The sequence below is a fragment of the Oncorhynchus masou genome, chromosome 21 (assembly GCF_036934945.1).
Source record: "Oncorhynchus masou masou isolate Uvic2021 chromosome 21, UVic_Omas_1.1, whole genome shotgun sequence".
In the NCBI taxonomy this organism is placed as follows: Eukaryota; Metazoa; Chordata; class Actinopteri; order Salmoniformes; family Salmonidae; genus Oncorhynchus; species Oncorhynchus masou.
In genome coordinates this window covers 2,708,549-2,732,278 of record NC_088232.1, presented here as the reverse complement: position 1 = coordinate 2,732,278, position 23,730 = coordinate 2,708,549, and the positions used below count along the sequence as shown (strand labels likewise).

The 23,730-nt window shown below is 46.8% G+C and overlaps 1 protein-coding gene across 3 annotated transcripts in view; it reads left to right on the top strand.

Annotated features, from left to right (window-relative positions):
* LOC135507585 (F-box/WD repeat-containing protein 7-like) overlaps positions 1-23,730 on the top strand; it is a 214,837-nt gene that overhangs the window by 64,443 nt on the left and 126,664 nt on the right. For 2 of the 3 annotated variants that reach the window (XM_064927117.1, XM_064927116.1), the window contains exons 1-2: positions 4,278-4,315; positions 19,428-20,168. In XM_064927117.1, the coding sequence (XP_064783189.1) occupies positions 19,497-20,168 (672 nt within the window). In that variant the 5' untranslated portion in view covers positions 4,278-4,315; positions 19,428-19,496. Of the gene's footprint in view, positions 1-4,277; positions 4,316-19,427; positions 20,169-23,730 lie in introns of those variants that run through there. The other variant, XM_064927119.1, reaches the window with a different exon arrangement.

Genomic DNA, 23,730 nt, shown 5'->3' with positions numbered 1-23,730 from the left:
CTTCCCCTCTTCCCTCTGGAAACCTCCCCCGGTACTGTGGTGCAGTGAGCCGCTCCGCCCCAGGGATCAATATCAAAGCCGGGAGCTGACGCAGTGAAAAGCAATATTTATAAATGATGAACTGGACGTTCGTTCACCCGCTCTCTCGTTCTCTCTAGAGAGGAAAATAACAAAATGCTTAAATAGGGGATTATTGAACCCAGAATAATAATGGTGTGCTGAGGTGTGCACAGTCCTGTGTTTCCCGCACGGTAGCCTGCATCAGCCATGCAGAACTAACCAAGGGGGAGAGAGAAGAGTCTGTATCGTTGTTGCCAAGTTTTGAAGTTTCCTAAGTGGCTTTTTGTTCCCTCTGAGCAGAGTGACTGAGAATCACAAGGACAGAGACCTTTTCAATGTTTGCTTTGCATAGAGAAATTGTGACTGGAGAGTTGAGGAAAATAACTCTGTTCTCTCCACTCAAACGAAAGCGGTTTCTCAACGTTTTTGTGATGTTGACATGTGTCATGTTTGTTTGAACAGCTGGTTGTGGTCTTACTGTTTTTCTCTCATGCTACATCTGGATCTTTTTGATTTAAACAGCCTCTTTCCATTTCAGGATGTCTCTGGGCACACTGTTCCAGGCAGTAGGCTTGTTGATTTGCACTGTTTGTTCCAGTGAGGTGACAATGGGGGATCAATCTCACCCTCTCGCCCCTCTCTGGGGGCTTTCATTGGCATGGGAAACATATGTTGACGTTGCCAAAGCAAGTGAAGTAGATAGTAAACAAACAAAAATGAACAGTAAACATTACACTCACAGAAGTTCCAAAAGAATAAAGACATTTCAAATGTCATACGTCCCTTCTCTCAATTCTATTCAATGGGCTTTATTGACATGGGAAACATGTTTACATTGCCAAAGCAAGTGAAATATCTCTCACCCTATACAACGATCAGTCATGACTTCAAGCAGCCTCTGTCCTTTTCACAGTCCTCACCTGGAGAGAGGCTAACTGCTGTTGATTTCTAGCTAAAGTCCCCTGTTATCGCCCCACTGAACACAGCCGACCAGCTGAATACTGAACAGCCAGGCACAGCCTGTGGAGGAGAGGGACTGTTGTGGTCTCTTACTTGGCTTCTGCTATATGTGGTGCGATAACACTTCTGATAAGGTCGAGGCGCACTGCTCATCACAGTAACCTAGTCTACCTATCTTTTGGGATATTATAATGGGATATTCACCACCCCATCCTATTTCATACGACACCATTTAAATGTTATCGCGCTCTGTTTTGTATGGTACTGAAATTCTCTGTTTTCGCCTTTACCGATTTGGCCTAGTCTTCTGTCTGCATATTGGTGGTGGTGATTGTACTCTTAAAGGTGATTATCTTATTTATCTGCTTATTCCGGGGCTATTTATATCAAGCTGGCAGGGTGCCTCGAGCACAAGCCCTATTCTCCTTCCCTCACTCTGCCTCAACTCATCTCCACCCTCACCATGGCCTCTCTCTCCGTCTCTCTCCCTCCCCAACCGATCATTCTCCTCTCAAGGCCTCATGGCTTCATCAACTCTGATTACTATTCAGTGATGAGGTGAATGATTTGCCTGCCGTCGTCTCCTAGTCTGTGGGGGCGCATCGGTGCTCCATCTCCAGGGCTAATCGGGTTAAACGCCTGATAAGGTGAGTGAGCAGTGTTGTTGAGGAGGGAGGAGTGTAGAAGAGGGGAGATGCTGCTGGAAATTGTACCTGTCTAAGTTTTTTTTTTTTTGCATTCATCCTGCCTCACCCTCCCTCCCTCCTTCTACAGCACTGCTCGCTCACCTTATCTCGGGCGTTTAACCTGACTATCCCTGGAGATGGAGGCTGTACCGAGCGCCCCCACAGAGTCGGAGATGACGTCGGGAAAGCAAGTCCCTTCCATCTCGGCTTCTTTCTCTCTCTCCATTTATTTTATCTGTGCATTTTCTCACGGTGCTCGAGCTTTAAACGCAAGCACTGGTGATGTGGTTCTCCCCTGTATGCACTTCCAAATGGCTTGCCTCACCTTCACCACAGCAGAGAGAGAATCTTACACTGAACAAAAATATAAATGCAACAATGTAAAAAAAAATTACAGTTCATATAAGGAAATCGGATGCCTTTAAAAAGGTAGGGGCGTGGATCAGAAAAGTTGATCAGGCTGTTGATTGTGGCCTGTGGAATGTTGTCCCACTCCTCTTCAATGGCTGTGCGAAGTTGCTGGTTATTATCCTGAACTGGAGTACACTGTCGTACGTGTTCGATCCAGAGCATCCCAAACATGCTCAATGGGTGAGTATGCAGGCCATGGAAGAACTGGGACATTTTCAGCTTCCGGAAATTGTGTACAGATCCTTGTGACATGGGGCCGTGCGTTATCATGCTGAAACAATGAGATTATGACGGCGGATGAATGACACAACAATGGGCCACAGGATCTCGTCACATTGCATTTTATCAATGGCAATTGCAATTGTTTTCGTTGTCCGTAGCTTATACCTCTCATACCATAACCTCACCTCCACCATGGGGCACTCGGTACACAACGTTCACATCAGCTAACCTGATGTCTGATTAGGTTGTGCAGAAATTCTTTGGTTGTGCAAACCCACAGTTTTATCAGCTCTCCGGTGGCTGGTTTTAGGCGATTTCACTGGAGGTCCTGGGCTGGCGTGGTTAGACGTGGTCTGCGGTTGTAAGGCTGGCTGGACGTACTGCCAAATTCTCTGAAATTACATTTGAGGTGGCTTATGGTGGATAACTTTACATTCAATTCTCTGGCAACAGCTCTGGTGGATATTCCTGCAGTCAGCATGCAAATTCCACGCACCCTCTCAACTTAAGACATCTGTGGCATTGTGATGTGTGACACAACTGCACATTTGAGCGGCCTTTTACTGTCCCCAGCACAAGGTGCACCTGTGTAATGGTCATGCTGTTTTAATCAGCTTCTTGATATGCCACATCTGTCAATTGGATGGATTGTCTTGGCAAAGGAGAAATGCTCATTAATGGATGTAAAGAAATTTGTGCACAACACCGGAGCAATACGCTTCTTTTAGGATCATTTATTTCAGCTCATGAAACATGGGACCAGCACTTTACATGTTGCGTCTTATATTTTTGCTCAGTATGTATTGTGTGGAATATGGAGGTGAATTTAACATTTATTGGCTGTCTCTCTCTTGCTTTCGTCTGATTACTTTCCTGTGACCCGAGAGTGGCATATAATTAGGATAATAACGCTGTCTGGTGCTCTGCCGCTCCACTACTCAGCTACTTAGATGCTCCCTTCTGACCCTCTCCTTTGTATCCAGCTGTCAAACCTTGTGAAGGGAATGAGCAGAGCCACGGTTTGGATTTCTCCTAACTTCACTCCGCTCTATCCACGCAGCACTGGGTTGATTGACGGGCTCCCGGGAGCACCATGTCATAAAAGTGTAACATACTTTGATTGGCGACTCTGTGTATCGGCTCTGAGTGGCTTATTGCCAGAGCTGCTGGAGGGGGGAGCAGGCAGGTACAGCTGTGGCAGTCAGCAGCGTTGACAGGGACAACATCCACATCACGTAAGCAGTCTCATCCGGGGGACGACGACGACAAAGCGAGAGAGTAGAAGACGGTAGTAGTGGCAGTATCCCCAGCAGCATCCTGCTCCAGAGTGAGCTGGGCAGAGGGAGGAGCCTCAGAGAAGAGGCATGTGTCTGGATTCTGCAAAGAGAAGAAGAAGAGAGTGGAAGGAGGAGGGAGTCACAAGGGGAATGGACTGGAGCATCCGTATTGTAGCGGCAGACTTGAGCCTCGCCGATATGTAGCGAGTTGAGCTGCCTCCGGCCTTCCCACCAGGCATGACCGCGGAGCCTGCTTCCCATCAGAGGTTTAACTGACTGGAGAAGTGACATTGCAATTGCAGCCTGTGGCTTGACACACACGAGAACCAGGAAGCGTCGGGTGTCTCTGGAGGACTCTGTTGAGCGACTCGGGATGGGGCAGTTATTTGATCTGGGAACTAAACGAATGCTGTGAGGAGCAACTGTGAAAGGAAACTAAAGCAGGACCCACCCGACAGGACAGCATTAGTCTTTAGCTCTCCCTCTCTCATCCCTCGTTCTCCCCTTGTCGTCGTCATCTTTTCCTCTGGACCAGAGAGGCCACTAATGAGCAAGTCAATGTGTGGCTGTGGCTGCAGTTTCATCTCCTCTCTGATGAAGAGGCTGGGCCGCACAGCCTGTTGCTCAGACCTCCTCTCCTGCAGCCGTACCTCCGAGCAGCTGCAGCGCCTGGCCACCGGCTGCCCACCGCCCCCCAAGGTAACGATGCCTAACGCGGTGCCTACCCACATCCATGGCATAGACAGGGCACTTCAATGGATTTGACTGGATCTCTGTTGTTTACGACTTATCTGTGTAACGATGCGGTGTGCATACTAGAATGGAGTGAGGAAGTACTAGTCATTCACAATCTGTGCTTGGACTTATAGGCTAGTCAGCTACTAGCATTCCATCCTAGTACTATAGAAAATACTAAGCTATTACTACTAGTATTACAGGATGGACTGAGAATCATATTGATTATGTATGTTTGGGTCAGACTGACCTTGCTTTTGGTTATCCAAGATTATTTCTCCCATTATGGGGCTGCATGCGGAGCTGTTGGAAGTGCACTGCAGTAATTGATGTTGTAATGGAACCAGGTGATTTAATGTCTGTCTAGCTTTGTTGCCTTGCCAACCGTAGGGCTTGCTTTGAAACTGTCCTGTTTTCTAAGTGGATGCCTTCAGACATCCTGGTGGTTTAACACTGAGTGATTGCTGCTCCGTCTCAATTGGAGAAAAAGCTTTTTGAGGAATGGAGCAAACTCCAAGGTGGTACAAGAAGAAAGCTGAGTGGAAGGGAGAGGAGGCGACGGGTACCACTGAAGAAGTTAGGGCTCTGACCCTTATCACTAGCCTCCACCCTGTTCTCTTCTCTCCCTTATCCTACGGCTTTCGGCTCCTTTTCATAGTTCCCCACTTGTTACCAGTATTGTTTTTGGTCGTTTACCGGTATTGACTGAGTGGCTTCTTCCCGTTTTCACAGGGATCGGCCTGGGCTGGGTTCGGCAGTTGGCCATTTTCACTTTGTACAAGATTGATCCTGTTTTCCTTTGGAGAGATTTATGTCCTGATGGAAGGTGAGAAAGTACCGCAAAGGAAAATAATGGATGTCTGGTTGGTTTTCATCTGTTGCCCGCATGCCAACCGTTGACTGAGGGAGAGTTCTCTTTAAAACAGCTCTGCGTTGTTAAACAAACGGTATGAGAGGTAACATTAAAACGTCTCTCTACTATTAATCCGTTTATCGAGTTAAGTGTTTCATTGTCAAATTCGAGGAGAAATAATTCCTCTCTTTCCGTCCTTTTTTACAGGTCTGAACGGTTTCAGTTCCCCCTCTTTTGAGGCATCAAGGGGCACCAGCTTTAAATAGAGAGATCGATTAATAGCCTCTGCAATGAAATGTAGACCCAGGAGGTCCCACTGAGCACTAAGCTCTGTATTTAAAGGATTAGTGCTTCTAAAGAAGGCCTGTATATAACAGCCCATGGCGGCTGGGCAGAAATTCATAATTATAAATATTAACATCCCTTTATTACCACTGATTAGGCAGTTGGCATGTTGCATAATACAATTAATCTCTCAGCATGGAACATGTTTTGTTCAGCCCAAATCTGGCATTTATCTGTCTGACACTTAATTCGATTGCTGTTTGTTTTTTTCACCCCCCCCGCCGCCCCCCTTTCACGGAGTTAGTCACCAATGCAATGGAACGTCGGGAGGTTATGCTTTCATCAATGTACATTTGTATTATTTATCTAATACGGTGGCGGCTCCTCCAGCTATCTGTTGCTGGTGGTCTTTTTATGGCCTGAGTTCATAGTGAATGTTGTTCCACTCCTCTCCTTTTTGCTCTGTTCAGATCCCATCCGTTTGATTTATTGCCGCCATTTCAAAGGGGATGTGCTCTCTAACTCTAATCCATGTCTCACTGGTCACAACACCGTAACCCTCGTCATCCTTTGATAGATGGGCTCTCTCACCAACTCTGCTTTTGTCTTTTCATACTTCACTTTAGGTATTAGCATAAGTCTGTAGAGAAAGTCCCTGCAACCACAGCGGGGTATTTCAACCCCCCTTTGGACAACAGGGAAACACTCAGGATCAGTATGTAGGCTGTGGTGTTGCCTCGAGCCTGCCGTCTTCTGAGCACAGCAAGTGAGAATAGAACTTCTTGTTTTTCAAAATCATTTATGTGACCCATACAGGCTGATTGTTGCAGGATCCAACTCCCTCCACCTACTTGCTTGACATGCTCCGCCGGAGAGAATTATTGGTGGTTTTTATGAATGTTTCACAGCGAGTCTCGGCTTGTCTTAACCTACGGATTAAGCGTCAGAATAAACGTTCAAAGTCTGTAATGATTGACCGACCGTGTGTCCGATGCTCCGTAAAGAGCAGGTCGTGAGGATGGTAGGCGATATGTGGTTGAATAGATTGTGTCCCAAAAGTCCTGCGTTTGTCTTTTCATACGCCACTTCCTCAGCAAGAGAGAAAAGGACTGTTTCCACCCCCAGCTTTGATAAAATGACATGTGATTTCCTGTTTCTTTATATGTATTCCCACACTGTCGTTGGAATAACACTGTGGAAATGATAATGCCTATTTAGTGTAAGAGCTGTTTGAAAAGACTACAGGAAATTTCAGCCTGTTTTGGCGAGGTGATGTTTTCAGCAGTTAATAGACCAATAAGAGGTCCAAACCTCTGCCAAAAACAGCTAGTTTCCCCCTCCCCACTCAGACCACTCCTAGACAGTCCTAGCTAAATTCTTGCTTGAGAAATAGATCTTTGCTAAGAAGCTATTTGTAATTTGACAATGTTGTCAATTACAAATCACATTAAGTTACTTAATTGTTCCCCAGAAATGATTTGATTTTTTTTTTTAAACATCTGTTACTGATAACACTTCAAAACCATTTGGTTTGAAAATAGTTTCTAACGATCTTCCATGAAGAGCAGGTAGTGATGAGTACAGCTCATCCACGTGTGGTTAATGTCTGTGGCTGTTGTTTAGATTGAGCCATTTACTCACTGATCCCCTTCACTGGGCTAATAATCCTTCAGCAGTTTGCCAGCCGGTTGGATAGAGAGCCTAATACGTATGTGTTAAACACAGGGAGATTGCCGAGGGGAGAGCATGCCCACTGTTTGGATGTTAGCTGGCGGCCTGACCAACTGCCCGCTGTGCAAAATAGGGCCTTCACAAGTGCTTACCCGTTGGCCACCCCTCATGGCCCATGGAGAAGTTGGCCCGGCCTGAAGCAGCCCAGCAGTCCACCATAGGGGCATTCTGCCGGTCTGAAGTGCCCCCAGATGAGGGCACTGTGACTGGGTGTGCCGCACACAGCTGTGTCTTTGTCTCCGGAGCTCCAGACTTGGCACGGCACGCCACAGAAGCCCAACATCCCCTGTTATCAGCAGCTACACTGGGTGCTGGTCCCAGCTGCCACAGTTCTGTGCTCTGGTCTAACTAACAAGACCCGGCCTTAAACTCTAAACATTAAGACCCATTTATATTATTCCTGTGGATGGAGAAAAAGCTTTTTGTTGGTCGATAAAGAGACCAATGGCTGGCTCGTGTTTTCTTTTTTTTTTCAGAGCGCAATCAAAGCATATTTTCGAACGATACCAGCTCGTTACAGCCCCATTATTGCTTCTCGCTCATTGTCCATTAAACAGAGACCGTGAAAGTTCCCATGCAATTGTGGTCTGATAGGAAGAGCATAAAACCCCAAGCTTAATGATTAAGCTCTAATAGTGTTCTGTTTCTGCTTTCACTTGGTCATCTTGCAAGATGCTCTGATATGTACAGCCTTTTGAGATAATGGCTTCTGTTTTAAGCGTTCAAGGACTCTTTTCCAGTTCTTTGTGCCAGAAGTATTTTATCATCCTATACGATTTCAGCCTTTTATAATCCTGCTTTCTGCTTTCATTTAGCAGGATGCCAGCATGCCAATATTGTTTGTTGCAATAGCCATATTCTGAAGTCTAAAATCCCATAACTGTAGTATTAACTTGAAACCATCTGTAGGCTTATTAGAAAGCAAGGCAAGCTTGTGTTTTTGTGTTTATCCAGCAAAGTTGTGGATGAAGACTAACTGCAATGTGCCTAGGGGATATTACGAATGACAAACATTTGTTTTGCCGCGGGGGATTCCCACTTGTGTCAGTTCTGTCTCTTAAATCGCATTAAAGCACATGGTAATGGAATTTGGGATGTTGCTGAGATTACTCCTCAGGAGTTTTCTGCTGATGGAGGTAACTTAGTTCCCACCACAGCAATAGAATTACTTCTACACTTTTCATATACACCTCCACCAATTACCTCAAATAAGAGTTAAGTAAAAAAAAAAAAAAAAAAAAAAAAAAAAGTAGAACTTTTTCTGTCAGCAACTGAAGCATTCTGCCATTTCTGTTATTTAATAAGGAAATAAATGCTGCTTTCTTACCCTCTACCACCTACGGGCAGGTTGCCACAGTCTGAACAGGAAGTCTGCCAGGCAGTTGTTGTTGTTTTGGTCCTAGTGACCTCATCCTACCTGTTTCCTGTATGAGATGAGACTCTGTACAGTACCCATTTGGGCTGTGAGTCACTCTTTGCCACAGGAAAACCAAGCTCACACCCGCATCACCCACTTCCTAGGGATACGTTCTGCTCTCACCCTCTGACCTCAACCTAGAGCAAAATCCCTCGATAGTGCTAGCTGGTGGAGGTGTCTCACTGGTGGTCCACGCTTTGTAGAGGCTTATTTCAACTAGTCAAGCCTAATGATACACAGTTTATACTGGCTCACTGTGAATGGGAAGTATATATTTGGGGGGGGGGGGGGGGGGGGGGTGTCACTAAATGAACCAGAAATAATCACCTTCATCCCTCCTGTGATTCAATACGTCACTGTCTCTCGCGGATATGCGCTCTTGTTGTGTGTGTTCCTCCGCGATTGTTTTCGGCAACAATAACAAAGCATATTTCATGTGATGTTTAAGAACCGAACTACAGAACCTTGACGATTCCCTTATAGGAGGCATACCGGGTTCAGATATTCATAGCCTTCCTCTGTCGAGCTCACAGCTCTGAAATACAGGTCCCAGAGGGAGCCCTGCAATCTGAGATGATGCTAATGCTCTAGTGTCCACCACAGCGCTTGAGACTTGGAGAGCCAGGCATCCACACACTGAGCCACTCAGCCAACCCAGTTTCTTTCCTGGAGGTCACAAAGAAAAGGAGTTTCAGGGAAACGGACACAAAATGGCCGGCCATCTATCCACTCGTCACTTTGTCAATGCCAGCCGGCGCATGCAGCTCCACAACACAAAGCGCATTCATTTCCTTTTGTGTGTGTGTAGCCTGCGACTGTGTCTCTGCAGGAGGTGAAGTGTGGCTCGAGAAATGTACTTGGCTGGTGTCTCATTTTGTCAGTGGGCTAAAGCAAGGGGATCTGTGTGTCCCAGATCTTGTGAATGTTACAGGAAACAGAATGATTTGAAATGAGAACTTTAGTCCCTTTTTTTGTATTTTGTATTTTTTTTTACTTCATCCTTTACTTTCATTATCATCCATTCATCCAGTGGCTCAGACACTAGAGGTGAGCTGGACAGATGATTGCTCTGAAACATTTCTTTTAAAGGGAAGCTTACCGGTAACCACAGAAACGGCTTGTTTTCTGATTCTATTGGTCGCGTACGCACACTTATTTTGCCTGTCTTATCGCAGGTGCAGCTAAATGCTTGTTTCTCTAGCTCCAACAGTGCAGTAATACCCAACAATACAAAACAATGCACACATCAAATAAAGTTAATTTATACATAGAAATATATATGTATATGACGGGGTGTATAGACATGATGGACAATATATGAATAGAAAAGGTGTGTACAGCAGTAATTATATAGGATGAGCCTTGACTAGAATATAGTATATACATATGAAGTGGGTAAAACAGTATGTAAACATTTACTAAAGTGGCCAGTGTTGAAAGACTATGTACATAGGGCAGCAGTGTCTAAGGTGCAGGGTAGAGTACCGGGTGGTAGCCGGCTAGTAACAGTGACAGTTCAGGGCAGTGTACTGTGCGGTGTGTACGCCATTTGGCAGGAGTAGTTTAGAAGCTCTGCAGTCTCCCATGGCCCAGCTTCCTCAGACAAATGTCCTGCCAAAGAAGCATTGGCCACAGTAATAATAGGGAGGAAGCAAGAGGAAAATGGCACGCATTGTACCCCTCTTATCTGTTCACTTGCTGTCTCCCACTTGCTGCCCCAACAGTCTGAGACCATGTTAACTGGAGAGAGTTCTGTCCCACTCGGTGCTGAATTTGAAAGTAGATATCAGTCATCCATTATGGAATGATTAGTGTTCAGGGAAACTGGATGAGACATGCTATTCCGGCCTGTCTTTCTGGCCTTGCCCTCTTTTCAGTCTGGCAGACGAGTATCGCTCGACCGGAATATCAATGTGTCCATCTGAATCGAACATGGCTTTGGCGTGTCATGCTCGTCACATTTTGCCAGTGGTACATGGTAACAATAAGAAATGCTCACGTCCATGACTAGTCAAAGGTCAAATTGAAAAACACATTGCAAGGTTTCTGCAAGCTGTTATCACTTCCAATGATGTGCACCTTTTAGGAGCGTTAACAATGAGCAGACTAAGAGACTGATGATATCGGCTGTTACATACCCACAGTCCACTTCTCGGCAACACCGCTCTTTCCTGTGCTGCTAAGTTGCTCATCTCCTGCCTGATAAATAAACCATTAATGTGACAACCTATAAGAAATCCCGCTATGCCCTCAGATGAACTATCAAACAAGCAAAGCATCAATACAGGATTAAGATTGCATCCTGCTGTACCGGCTCTGACGCTCGTCGGATTTGGCTTGAAAACATTTAAGACATTACATTTAAGTCATTTAGCAGACGCTCTTATCCAGAGCGACTTACAAATTGGTGAATTCACCTTCTGACATCCAGTGGAACATTACGGACTACGAAGGGATACCCAGACATGAGCTGCCCAGTGACACGAGCTTACCACTCGAGGACAAGGACTTGTGCCGACTAACTGGCAAGTGTCTTCACTGACATTTTCTCTCCCTGACTGACTCTGTAATACCTACATGTTTCAAGCAGGGCACCATAGTCCCTGTGCCCAAGGACGCGAAGGTAACCTGCCTAAATGATTTACTGCCCCATAGCACTCACGTCGGTCGCCATGAAGTGCTTAGAATGGTTGGTCATGGCCCACATCAACAGCATGCACCTGGATACCCTAGACCCACTCCAAATCGCGTACTGCCCCGACATATCCACAGATGACGCAATCTTAATCACACTCCACACTGTCCTTTCACACCTGGACAAAAAGAACACCTATGTGAGAATGCTGTTAATTGACTACAGCTCAGCGTTCAACACCATAGATCCCACGAAGCTCATCACTATGCTAAGGACTCTGGGAATAAACGCCTCCCTCTGCAACTGGATCCTGGACTTCCTGACGGGTCGCCACCAGGTGGTAAGGGTAGTCAACAACATGTCTGCCTCGCTGATCCTCAACACCGGGGCCCCTCAGGGGTGTGTGTTCAGTCCCCTCCTGTATTCCCTGTTCACCCACAACTGCGTGGCCAAACATGACCTCAACACCATCATTCATATAATAATAATAATAATAATAATAATAATAATAATAAAAAATTGGCAGATTTTCATCGCTTTCGGCCTTTTCTGGTCCTCCAATCATCGGTATCGGCGATGAAAAATCATAATCGGTCGACCTCTAGTGCTTACGGCCCCGTACATCACTGGGGCCAAGCTTCCTGCAATCCAGGACTTATATAATAGGCAGTGTCAAGAGGAAAGCCCATGAAATTGTCAGAGATTCCAGTCACCCAAGTCATAGACTGTTTCCTCTGCTACCACATGACAAGCAGCACCGAAGCGTGAAGTCTCGGACCAAAAGGCTCCATAACAGCTTCTATCTCCCATCCATACGTAAGCTGAACAATTAATCAAATGGCCACCGGACTATTGCTTTGACCCCCCCCCCCCCCATTTTGTTCTTACATTGCTGCTACTCGCTGTTTATTATCTATGCATCGTCACTTCACTCCTACCTACATGTACACATGACCTCTAACCTGCACACTGACTCGGCACCGGTGATCCCTGTATATAGCCTCGTTATTGTTGTTTTTTCAATTTTTTTTTAATTTAGTTTATTTGGTGAATCTTTTCTTAACTCTTCTTGAACTGCTGTTGGTTAAGAGCTTGTAAGTACGCATTTCACGTTAAGGTCTACACTTGCTGTATTCGGCGCGTGACACATTTAGATTTGAACTCCTTCAGCACCGTCACCTGTGGAAACCAACTGCTGTATCCAAGTTGTGTGTGTGTGTGTGTGTGACTGCGTGTCCGTCATTTGTTGCTGTGTCGATCCAAACGGACATCCCATTCTGCCCCCATGGCACTCGTCAATCCAGAACAGCTGACCAGTCTGAATGGACCTTCAAGGCTTTACCCTCTTTAGTTAAGCTGTTTGCTGTAAATCTGATGCACTAGAGTGGACACACCACTTGGAGAAATCACCATCTGCCACTTTCTCAGGATATATTTATTTAAATCAAGCATTTGCTACAGGCGTTTCTGAGAACTAAACATTATTTAGGTCACTAAGTACGATGCTTTACTCTAGTAGGCCTAATTGGCACAGTTCAGTGATACGTGGGGCTGGGGGTTGTTTGGTCAGTGATGTGGTGAGGAGACTGTCAGGTGGTCACCTCTCTGATCCCCAGAGTTGCCTAGTGACAGGTGCCCACGCCACCAGAGAGAGTATCCCCTATCCCCCACCGTCAAAGACCCTGACATCAGAGAATAGACATCGCTAGCTTAGTATTATAGAGACAGCCTGACTACTGGCCGACACCTAAATTAGAACGTAGTGGCGCTACAGTAGCATGCTATATACGTGACGTCAGAGCTCTGGCTCTGTGCTTCACTGCTCTGGATGGGACTCACAGATTTGACTCACAGCTGTTCTGAAATTTAGCACCGCGCACATGACAAGAAGTTGCCCTCATCCCTCCCGCTAATTGGGCCAACGTCTGATTGAAGGAAATGCTGTAAATTACGAGGACTATATATTTTAAAAGATGAGACATTGAGGATTATAACAAATACAGCTTTGATGTCATACAAGCAAGCCAAGCAATTGTATCCAAATGTGCACTTTACATTTCCACATAAAATGTCACGTCATATTGTCATCATTTCTGATCACTTTGATGTACAGTTGCAAGACTACTTGGCGTTCTACCCGAACAGAATAAACACCTATGTTGTATTGTGAAGAACATTTTGCAATGGACCACACATCTCAATGCAAGCGACACCATTTTTTGTGCACCAAAATGACGATCTGCTTCTCTGAATTGCTTTGTGAAAGCCGAACACTGTAAAATCGGATTTTGTCATTTATCTAGTCATGTCGGCAATGGAACACGCTTTCAGATGTCTGCCCTGATTGCGATTTATAATGGACCATTTTTGGATTTTTGGAAGGCACACAAAATCATAATGTTTGGATTTAGTCTTGTCGGGTGAGCTGCTGTTCTCACCTTTTTAGTCTAATTTTCCCATGATCTTCAAACTGTTAATTTCTAATTGCTACCATGGTTATGCAAACTCTTACCATATTTCTTCTGTAAGAAACAGTCCAGTTTAGCTCTATCCATAAAAGCCAATTCCCTGGAGTGTCAGGGGTTAAAGATGAGACCGTCTTCCCACCAGGAGTCTGTCGAGCTAGAGCACAACCAGTGAAGAGTGGATGACGGAATGAAATGGAGGAACCCTGCCTAGATTAAGGTCATTTCCCAAGCCCTATTGTACTGGGAAACCCTCCTTCCTGGGGGGCATTGAGGGGTTACAGGGGTGACCCCATGCCTGGATGCCTGTGTCCCCAGAGAGCTGATGGCCAGTATGGGGCGTCATTCAGGACATATTTACAGATGCAGTATGTCACTGGCCGGAGAGAGTGGCTCAGTCATGTTCCATTGAGAAGTGTGTGAGAGCGAGGCAGGCAGGAAGGGTGGGCGAGAGAGAACAGTATTTAAGTTAGTAATATTCTCAATAGCACAAACAGTCTTAAGGTCTAAGCACATCTGTTCAGTCACACGGAAATAGCCTCAGTGCAAGGCATGTTGGAACAGCAACATTGTCCAACTGCTCCTATAAAGACGAGGGACATCGACCAATCAAGCGTCCTTCCAGGAAAAGTTAAGCACATTATGGATACGTCCCAAATAGCACCCTGTCCCGTAGAACACTATGACCCCTGGTCAAAAGTAGTGCACTATATGGGGACGAGGGTGCCATTTAGGACTTAGTGTATTTTCCCACGGTTCCCAACAGGTGCATCGACTCCCCCCTCCACCTCCCCTAACCAGCGTTTTAATAGCTTCCTCCATCAGTCCCCCAGCTGTGCTGCCCTGCTGCACCCCTCCATTCAGCCCTGGATCTGCCCTGCTGCACCCCTCCATTAACCCCTGGATCTGCCCTGCTGCAGCCCTCCATTCAGCCCTGGATCTGCCCTGCTGCACCCCTCCATTCAGCCCTGGATCTGCCCTGCTGCATCCCTCCATTCAGCCCTGGATCTGACCTGCTGCACCCCTCCATTCAGCCCTGGATCTGACCTGCTGCAGCCCTCCATTCAGCCCTGGATCTGCCCTGCTGCAGCCCTCCATTAACCCCTGGATCTGCCCTGCTGCAGCCCTCCATTAACCCCTGGATCTGCCCTGCGCTGGATAATCCCTCTGCTGTACTGTAATTCCTGCCCCTGTGGCTGATGTTTAGCAATGTGTTCACAGCAGGCTTTAGGGCCCAACAGATCAAAGCCAAACATGAAACGACGAACGCTTTAACCATCCTCAATTACATCAAGCAGGGGGAGGGGAAGAGTGAGAGAGAGCTTCTGTGTTTAAAGCAATATACCAGACACTGACACCAGCCAGGGTCTCAAACTCTAACCTCCGCCCGACTTCTGGCTGGGCTCTCTCTTGATTGGGTGGTCTAATTAGCACTAACATTTCACCTCCTGTTGGAGACGACATTAATCAGAGGGGTTACGCTAACGAGCAAAGCACTGGGTCGGTACGGCGGTCGGAAAACATTCTCTTACGTTAATTGGAGGTTGATTAAACGTTGCCGGAGGAGCCCCGTTGATTGTCCAAGGTTGAAGTCATCAAACGAGAAGCTGCCGCTAATCATAAAACAAGCCCAAAATGAAAAATACATCTGAAGAAGGAAATAGTCATGTGTATTTGGTTAGGAAATAAACTAGCTCGAGCAGGTACTTGTGACTGATAGAAATTCCAGGTAGCCCGCGCCACTACTCAGCTGTTGTTCCCTTGGGGCTCCGTACTTCCAGGTTATTGCTGTAGTAGTAAATGTGCAGCTGGATAATTATGTGTTTTCTTAACTGCTGCTGAAAGGTACCTGTGTTGTGTAGGCACCACTAGAGGCACCTGCTCAGTAAAGAATAGGTCTAACCATAACAGTAAAGCAACAGTTGGGCATGTTTGAATGGGCCCCGCTCCTACAGAAGGGCAAGCTCTGTGCCACATTATATGCTATGGAGAGAGTCTGGCCCTCTTGTCCTGAGTGCTGCCATTTTATTCTTGTCACCTTCTACCTTGTTACACACAACCTAATGGCATCCTGTCATTACACACCACAGCTCCAACTGTGTGTGGTGTGTGTGTGTGCGCTCTCCCAGGGCTGTTGCTGGCTTATAGAACTTGTATCGACCTCCCACTGTTTCCGCTGTCTGATTAACGCTGACAAATGTTTTATTTCTTAACACTGCCCTTATAACCATAGAAATATAAATACTAGAATGGTAAAAAGCACAATGTAATTCCAGTTCTATGCATGTAACGCCTCTGCTGCTCACCCGTTACCTTTGACCTTTTCTATGATCTCATTAGCAGCCATACAGGTTGCCTTAATGAAGCGTAGGCTGCTATCTGTCTATGGACCGTTATACTGGTCCAGTATCATCGTAAGCATCTTACTCATGGTGATCATAGTGGATGACTGATCTCTGGTGTCGACGTTATGATGGATGATCTCTGGTGTCGACGTTATGATGGATGATCTCTGGTGTCGCCGTTATGATGACTGATCTCTGGTGTCGCCGTTATGATGACTGATCTCTGGTGTCGGCGTTATGATGACTGATCTCTGGTGTCGCCGTTATGATGACTGATCTCTGGTGTCGACGTTATGATGACTGATCTCTGGTGTCGCCGTTATGATGACTGATCTCTGGTGTCGGCGTTATGATGACTGATCTCTGGTGTCGCCGTTATGATGACTGATCTCTGGTGTCGACGTTATGATGACTGATCTCTGGTGTCGACGTTATGATGACTGATCTCTGGTGTCGCCGTTATGATGACTGATCTCTGGTGTCGACGTTATGATGACTGATCTCTGTGGTCGACGTTATGATGACTGATCTCTGGTGTCGCCGTTATGATGACTGATCTCTGGTGTCGCCGTTATGATGACTGATCTCTGGTGTCGCCGTTATGATGACTGATCTCTGGTGTCGCCGTTATGATGACTGATCTCTGGTGTCGACGTTATGATGACTGATCTCTGGTGTCGACGTTATGATGACTGATCTCTGGTGTCGACGTTATGATGACTGATCTCTGGTGTCGACGTTATGATGACTGATCTCTGGTGTCGACGTTATGATGACTGATCTCTGGTGTCGACGTTATGATGACTGATCTCTGGTGTCGCCGTTATGATGACTGATCTCTGGTGTCGCCGTTATGATGACTGATCTCTGGTGTCGCCGTTATGATGACTGATCTCTGGTGTCGACGTTATGATGACTGATCTCTGGTGTCGACGTTATGATGACTGATCTCTGGTGTCGACGTTATGATGAATGATCTCTGGTGTCGACGTTATGATGAATGATCTATGATGGGGTTTCCCGAGCTCTGTCCTGGGGACCCTAAGGGGTGCACGTTTTGGTTTCTGCCCTAGCACGACACAGCTGATTCAAATAACCAACTGATAATCGAGCTTTAGTTTGAACCAGCTGTGTAGTGTTAGGGCAAAAACCAAAACGTGCACCCCTTAGGGTCCCCAGGAAGGAGTTTTGGAAACTCTGACCTATGGTTTTGGAAGTCTTCTCTGGTTGATTTGAATGGGATTTCAGCGGGACTCTGTACAAGTACTCCCTCTGCTGGTTCTTCAGTCAAGTACTGGAAGAGGATACCTTTTCTCAGAATGAACATCAAGGATGTTTCTGACGCTAGATTCGGATTAAAAACTATCTGAGCTCTCACATGTTGGTCACATCTATGGCTATAAGGGGTGGCAGGTACCCTAGTGGTTAGAGCGTTGGACTGGTAACCGAAAGGTTGCCAGATCGAATCCCCGAGCTGACAAGGTGGAATCTGTCGTTCTGCCCCTGAACAAGGCAAGAATTTGTTCTTAACTGACTTGCCTAGTTAAGTAAAGGTTAAGTAAAGGTAAAAAAATAAAATGATGATAATGTTCTTGACACCCCATGTTTAGGCTACAGATTCCTGGCTACAGATTCCTGTTCTCTCTTGGCTCTTCTTTCAGTAGCTGATTCATTGCTTTGGCGTAGTGTCTGTGTCCTGTCTGTGTCCTGTCTGTGTCCTGTCTGTGTCCTGTCTGTGTCCTGTCTGTGTCCTGCCAGTTTATCCAGTTTATCAAGAGCACTGTCAGCCGTTGTCAGATTGACTCGTCCTCTGAATGGAGTTCACAGGCAGGCCGGGTCTATTCCTGTTCTAACGGAGTGCACTCACTTCCTGTTGGTGTCAGTGGAGGCGGTCCAGTCTCTCAAACGGTCGCCTCTCCTGGGGAACAGGAGACAATGTGTCCGACTTCAAAAGGAGGGGATGGCATGTAGGTTATGCTAGGCCATTTTCCACCAGGTGATAGATGGGTTTGGTGTGTGTGTGTGTGTCTGTTAGACAGAACCTTCCTACTGTAATCTCCTATAAGAGTGAGGGACACTGACCGTGAACTCAGTCATGCATTTCTCTAAATGCATGGCTCTGAGTGAACTCATTCAGGTTCAACTTTGTCTGCGTGCCTGGGCAAGGTGAATGTGTCCTGTTCTAGACTGCCACATAGACCATCGCTGTGATCACCCAAGAGGCTAACGAAACAACATGGCTGGGATGGAGCTTTTCCACTGTTCCCCTGGCCTGCACTCCTCCCTGCTCCCTCACTCCTTCTCCTCTAGCCTGCACTCCTCCTCTCCCTCACTCAGTCCCTCACTCAGTCCCTCACTCAGTCCCTCACTTGTCTTACCAAACTCATTCTCATATTCAGGCCGTACATAATGAGCTTTCTGACACTTCGGCTTCAGAGTGAAGGCGGAGTCATGTTGGGTAACTTTGCTCCATCAGTTTCGGGTACAGAGTCCCTGTCATCTAACTAGCTAACATGGCCTTCTATTCTGATGTAGGCTTACACCCTCAACCTGGTCCCAGATCTGTTTGTGCTGCCAGTAGGAGTTGGCAAGATGGCACAAACAGGCCACATCATATCATGCTTGCGTGATTAACTTCTATAGTTTTGTGAATAACGGCAGGCTTCAAACAGCATGAACAAGCTGTCTGACACAAGCCTACAGTATGTTTACCAAGACGAGAGTTAAATTCCTCAGCACAGCATATTTAGATTTATTTAGATTAGGCTAAAGTTTCTGGGAACCACCAGATTCACTGTTGGTAGACCAGCAGCCTCGGATGATAAACAGCTCTAAACATAACAGAGCTGGACTTTCTCATTCTGAACAACGTTCCACAGCCGCCATCCAACTCCAAACTACCCCAATGGTTAAGAACAGTATTTGGACTGGATTCTTCCATATGGAGCCAGGATTGTTGCTGCTTTCATGTCATGACAGATGGGCTGTGTTCATGGGCTGTGTCAGAGGCTAGAATACCTGTGTGTGTGTGTCACGTTGAGGCTTGGTAGTTAGTTATTGTAGAAGTTCCAAGCCCCGTGCTGTGTGATCCAAAGCCAAAGCTTTCCTCTATTGTCTCCCCACCAAAATGCAACCATTTCAAGCATCTCCCAGCATAAATGCTTTGTTTTATTTCTACCATTATGAATAAAAGATGAAGGGGTTATTTCCACTTTATTTTGGTGAGCGTCAGCATTGCAATTGTCTATGTGTATGAGATGGATAACTCTAATATCTCCTCTTTCCTCCCCCCTCTCTGTCCCCCCCCCCCCTGTGTCTCGCCCGTGCCGTATCTCTCTCCTACAGAATGCCAAGCCCTTCTCCTCCTCAGACAGCCTAGTGAAGGTCCAGGAGGTAGCAAGCTGGCTTTTGGAAATGAACCAGGATCTGCTGTCGGGGGGCAGCAGGCGGGGCCTGGGGGGCCGGCGAGGGGGCCCGGGGGCCCAGCGAGGTAACGCCTCCTCCTCGGCCCGGACGCCCCAGGGCCAGCAGCCTGGAGAGGAGGCCGACGAGGAGGAGCACATGAACCGGGTGGTGGAGGACCAAGAACACCAGCAGTCCAGAGTCCAGCCTGCGGCCTCGGCAGGGGGGGAAAGAGTGGAAGAGCCGTGGACCTCCAGGGAGAATGGACCCCAGGGAGAGGGGGAGGATGGAGGAGGAGTACCCAACGAGGTGAACGGAGGAGTGACTAAGGGCGGCCGGTGGATGTGGGAGGCGGAGCGACGGCAACAGGGGGGGGGTGACGACGACGAGGAGGAGGAAGAGGAGAACAACAACAGTGGCAGCCAGCAGGGAGAGGAGGAGGAGGAGGAGGAAAGGACAGAGGGAGGAGAGCGAACGGGGAGGGATGAGGAGGACGAGGAGGAGATGGACCAGGACAGTGATGACTTTGAGCATTCGGAGGAGAGTGGGAGGGAGGAGGAAGAGGAGGAGGAAGGAGAGGATGGCCTCCACTCACCCTCCCTCAGGAGTGATGCGTCTGTCCCCAACAACATCCTGGACCAGTCCTCGGGGTGCCAACACCAAAGCTCACCCATCAAGAAGAAGGTAAGACCTGACCAGTGTTCATGTTTCACAGTATACCAGAACTTACTAGATACTAGAACCTTCAAAAACGGTTCTCTACTAGGAATGTTACTTTCGTTCTTCTGTCAAATGTCTCACGCCATCTTCTGATTTGAGAGAGGATCAAGTCTGTATCAGCGCAGTCGACATCGCCTTATCGTACCTCGTCCGCTTCCTCATTGCTAGCTCTAGCCTGGCCTGAGGAACCAGTGCACTCCCTGGGAGTCTGGGCTGCATCACATTAGCTCCCCACTCATACTCATCTTCCAGTCAATATTGTCTTTGCCAGAGCCCCAAACTGAGTGAATGACATCATGGGCCTTAAAGAGAACGCACACATTTTATCAAATATTTTTCTTCAATGCAAATGTTGTTGATCAGTACAATAAAATAAGTCCCGAATGGAAGGGTAACAGATTGTTTGTCATCTGTAGCCCTGTGAAATCAGCCTAAACAATAACTCAATGCGTGCACACACCTGTATTGTGACTAGGCCAAGGCTCGATCTTGATTTCCCCAATTTATCAATAGAGATTTACCATTCAAATAAATGATGACCTTTCTGTTATGTAGTTAGATTGGTAAAAACAAAGTCAAATTGATTGTATAATCCAAATCTATGTCAAATGTAATGATATTGCCTCGTTAAATAAAGAAAATATTGAACTCCTAAAGATCTGTCTGGATCAAGTAGCATGCTGTGAATGTCTAATAGGCCATCTTTTTCCCCTTGGTATCATGCTGGTATCTAGTATTATGACATTTCTGGTATTGTGACATCACTAACCTGTGGTTTGTTGTGTGTGCCCTAATGTGATGGTCTTAATGTACATAGAAAAAGGGACAGTATTGTGTGAATAGGATCAAAGTAAGTTATGCTCCTTGTTTTTCCACATCTCTGAGAAGGTGGCGATAAGCAGCCCAGCTCTGTTTCAAAGCAGACCCTTTCAGACATGTGCAGAACCTCTAACAGCGTCTAATAATCGAGCGACCCTTGCCTCCAGGCATGACATGAGCAATTGTTGATACTGAACGTGATCCACAACTCTCGTAGTCCTTAACAGAGCAGTACTGTATTTCTAATCCAATGGCTCCCTCTTGTGTTCAAAAGAAGTTACTACATTTTTAAATTCATGGAGTTAATTTCTTGACTTGAAAATGCCAATAAAAAGGCATGCGATTTGGTCTTGAAATGCTATTTCACATACCCTCTACACTTCGCTAGCTGTACCCCATCTGTACCCCATCATGCTGTCTCTGTGGTCAACTTGCAATGCTACAGCAATGCGTTAATGCCATATCAAGCAATTATAGCATATCGGCCTATTAAAACTTCTAAGAGAACATTTACAGTAGACTGTAATAGGTACTATGAGAAGGTCTAGAACCCTCAACTCAACTCTGGACCTCTGAGCCAGTCCCACTGTGTTTTTTCTTTCTTTTTCATTTGTTCCCCTCGAATCAGACTGATGTTAGACCTTGGACATCAGGTGGGTGCAATGAATTATCAGGTAGAACAGAAAACCAGCAGGCTCTGAACCTCGTACGGTAAGAGTTGAATGCAGCTGATCTTCATAGATAGAATGTCTAGTAATTCCATTTCTATTTCTATACTCTACAATGCATAGGTCATACAGGGAGAATGTTCTTGTGCTTATTGACATACAGCAGTAGCTGGCAACCTTTCTTGGGTTGCATGCCTGACCTGTGTCTGTGACATTCCCTCTTGGTCGAAGCAGCAACGGTGCTGACTTCAAGAAGCCGTACCTTCTATTTTGAGGATCCATAAGTGAAGATTGAGTGTCTTGAAGGATTGTTCCCAGCGACGCTTCTGTCGTTGTTGAGCACCACTGTGTTAACTTCAGCTGAGCTTTACTTCTACTCTAATTTGATATCAGGTTATGGGTTGTCAATCAACTGAGGTTGTTGACTCAAATAATATTTCTGATTGTAAGACTTCAGATATGTCGGGATTTTGGCAATGAGGCCCTTTATCTACTTCCCATAGTCGGATGAACTTGTGTCATTTATGTCTCTGTCCAGTGTGAGTTGGCGGTAGTTTTGCGAGCCAATGCTAAATAGCGTCAGCGTAATGACGAGTAGCTACCAGCAGTCTCTGGAGAAGTAGATCGGGATATTGGCAATGAGGCCCTTAGGTATCCATTTAAGCAGGCCTGTAGTTCTTCAAGTCCAGCTCAGTCAGTTGAGAGACTGGAGCATTCAACAAGGACCCAGCCCAGTGCTTGGCCGCCCACCTACTCTAGTGTGTCCTCGTATAACCACAGCTTGCCGTCTGTCTTGGTAACACGATCGACACAGTGCTGTGTTGGACTGACAGGTCATCCATTCCCCGCTGCTCTTCTCAAATCACCCAGGAAACCCGTGAAGGGAAATCTATTCCGCCGCCCTCGGAAATCACTCTTTAATTAGTCTGGAGAAATAACGAACTGCATTAAAGTGACAAACTCGGCCCACCTGGTAGCCTTGGACCCGAGGTAGCCCTCCGCTACAAGGACAGAGCCCCCCCTGAAAGACGAGGAGACCAGGCAGCAGACCATTTTGTTGGACTAGACTTATCACTACAGAGAAGGATGAATGTGCGTCACCCCCCCCGTTGTCACACGAATCCATCCCCGTTTTGTCCTCGGGCACGTGTCAAGTGGGCTGGAGCTTGGTTTGGAGCTCGCTGTGCCTCCCCCGGGCAGCCCTGGGCCTCGTTCCGTAGGCCAACGTTCTGGCACGCTGCAGATGGAAGTTAATACCATGAATAGAGACATGATTCCTTATTCTGCAAGTCAATAGAGGCATGTTTGTTCTATGCAACATATGTAACTTAGGCTCGGCCGCGTGGTGCTTCCCTTCAGGCAGTCCTGGAGTGTGTCTCGTTGTGCCGGGCCATGTGGCTCTGTTCACCTTTCACACGTGTGCCACATGTTGTTGTTTTTTGCCATACCAACCCACCCCCTTCTCTCCTGTGAGCGTGATCGAGCTGTAGCAGTCAAACACCTTGGAGAGATGGAGAGAGAGAAGGGGGAGGGAGAGCTACTGTAGCAGCGAATCCATTCACATCCGAGCGAGCCACAAGCGGGGGAGCTGTGACAGTAACGCTTGTCAACAACAGGGAAGTGGCCTGTCTGTCTGTCTCACTGTTACTGAACAGCTCTAGAACTAACTGCTCCTCATCCTCCAGTCCAGCCTGACCAGTCTTCCTCCTGCAATGGGGAATCGCACCATGAAGAAGGTGGCGCTGCTACTGGTGAGCATGTGTGGAGTTGTTACTGCTGTGTGTGTGTGTGTGTTTCTCTAGGTTGGTTTTCTCGAGACGACTGGTTGTGCTTGACTTATACACAGCTAACATTGTCCTGAAATACTTTGACCTAACTGTCGATCTCGATTGTGCGTGGTGGGTACCGGCGCGCCAGCTGACACTGATGTCTTAGGAGGCTATGAGCAGTGGCCTCACAGGACCGCTAACGGCTGCAGTTTCTTCATCCTGGAAGGTTACACATTTCAATATCAGTGATGTAATGGTCTGTAACGGAGT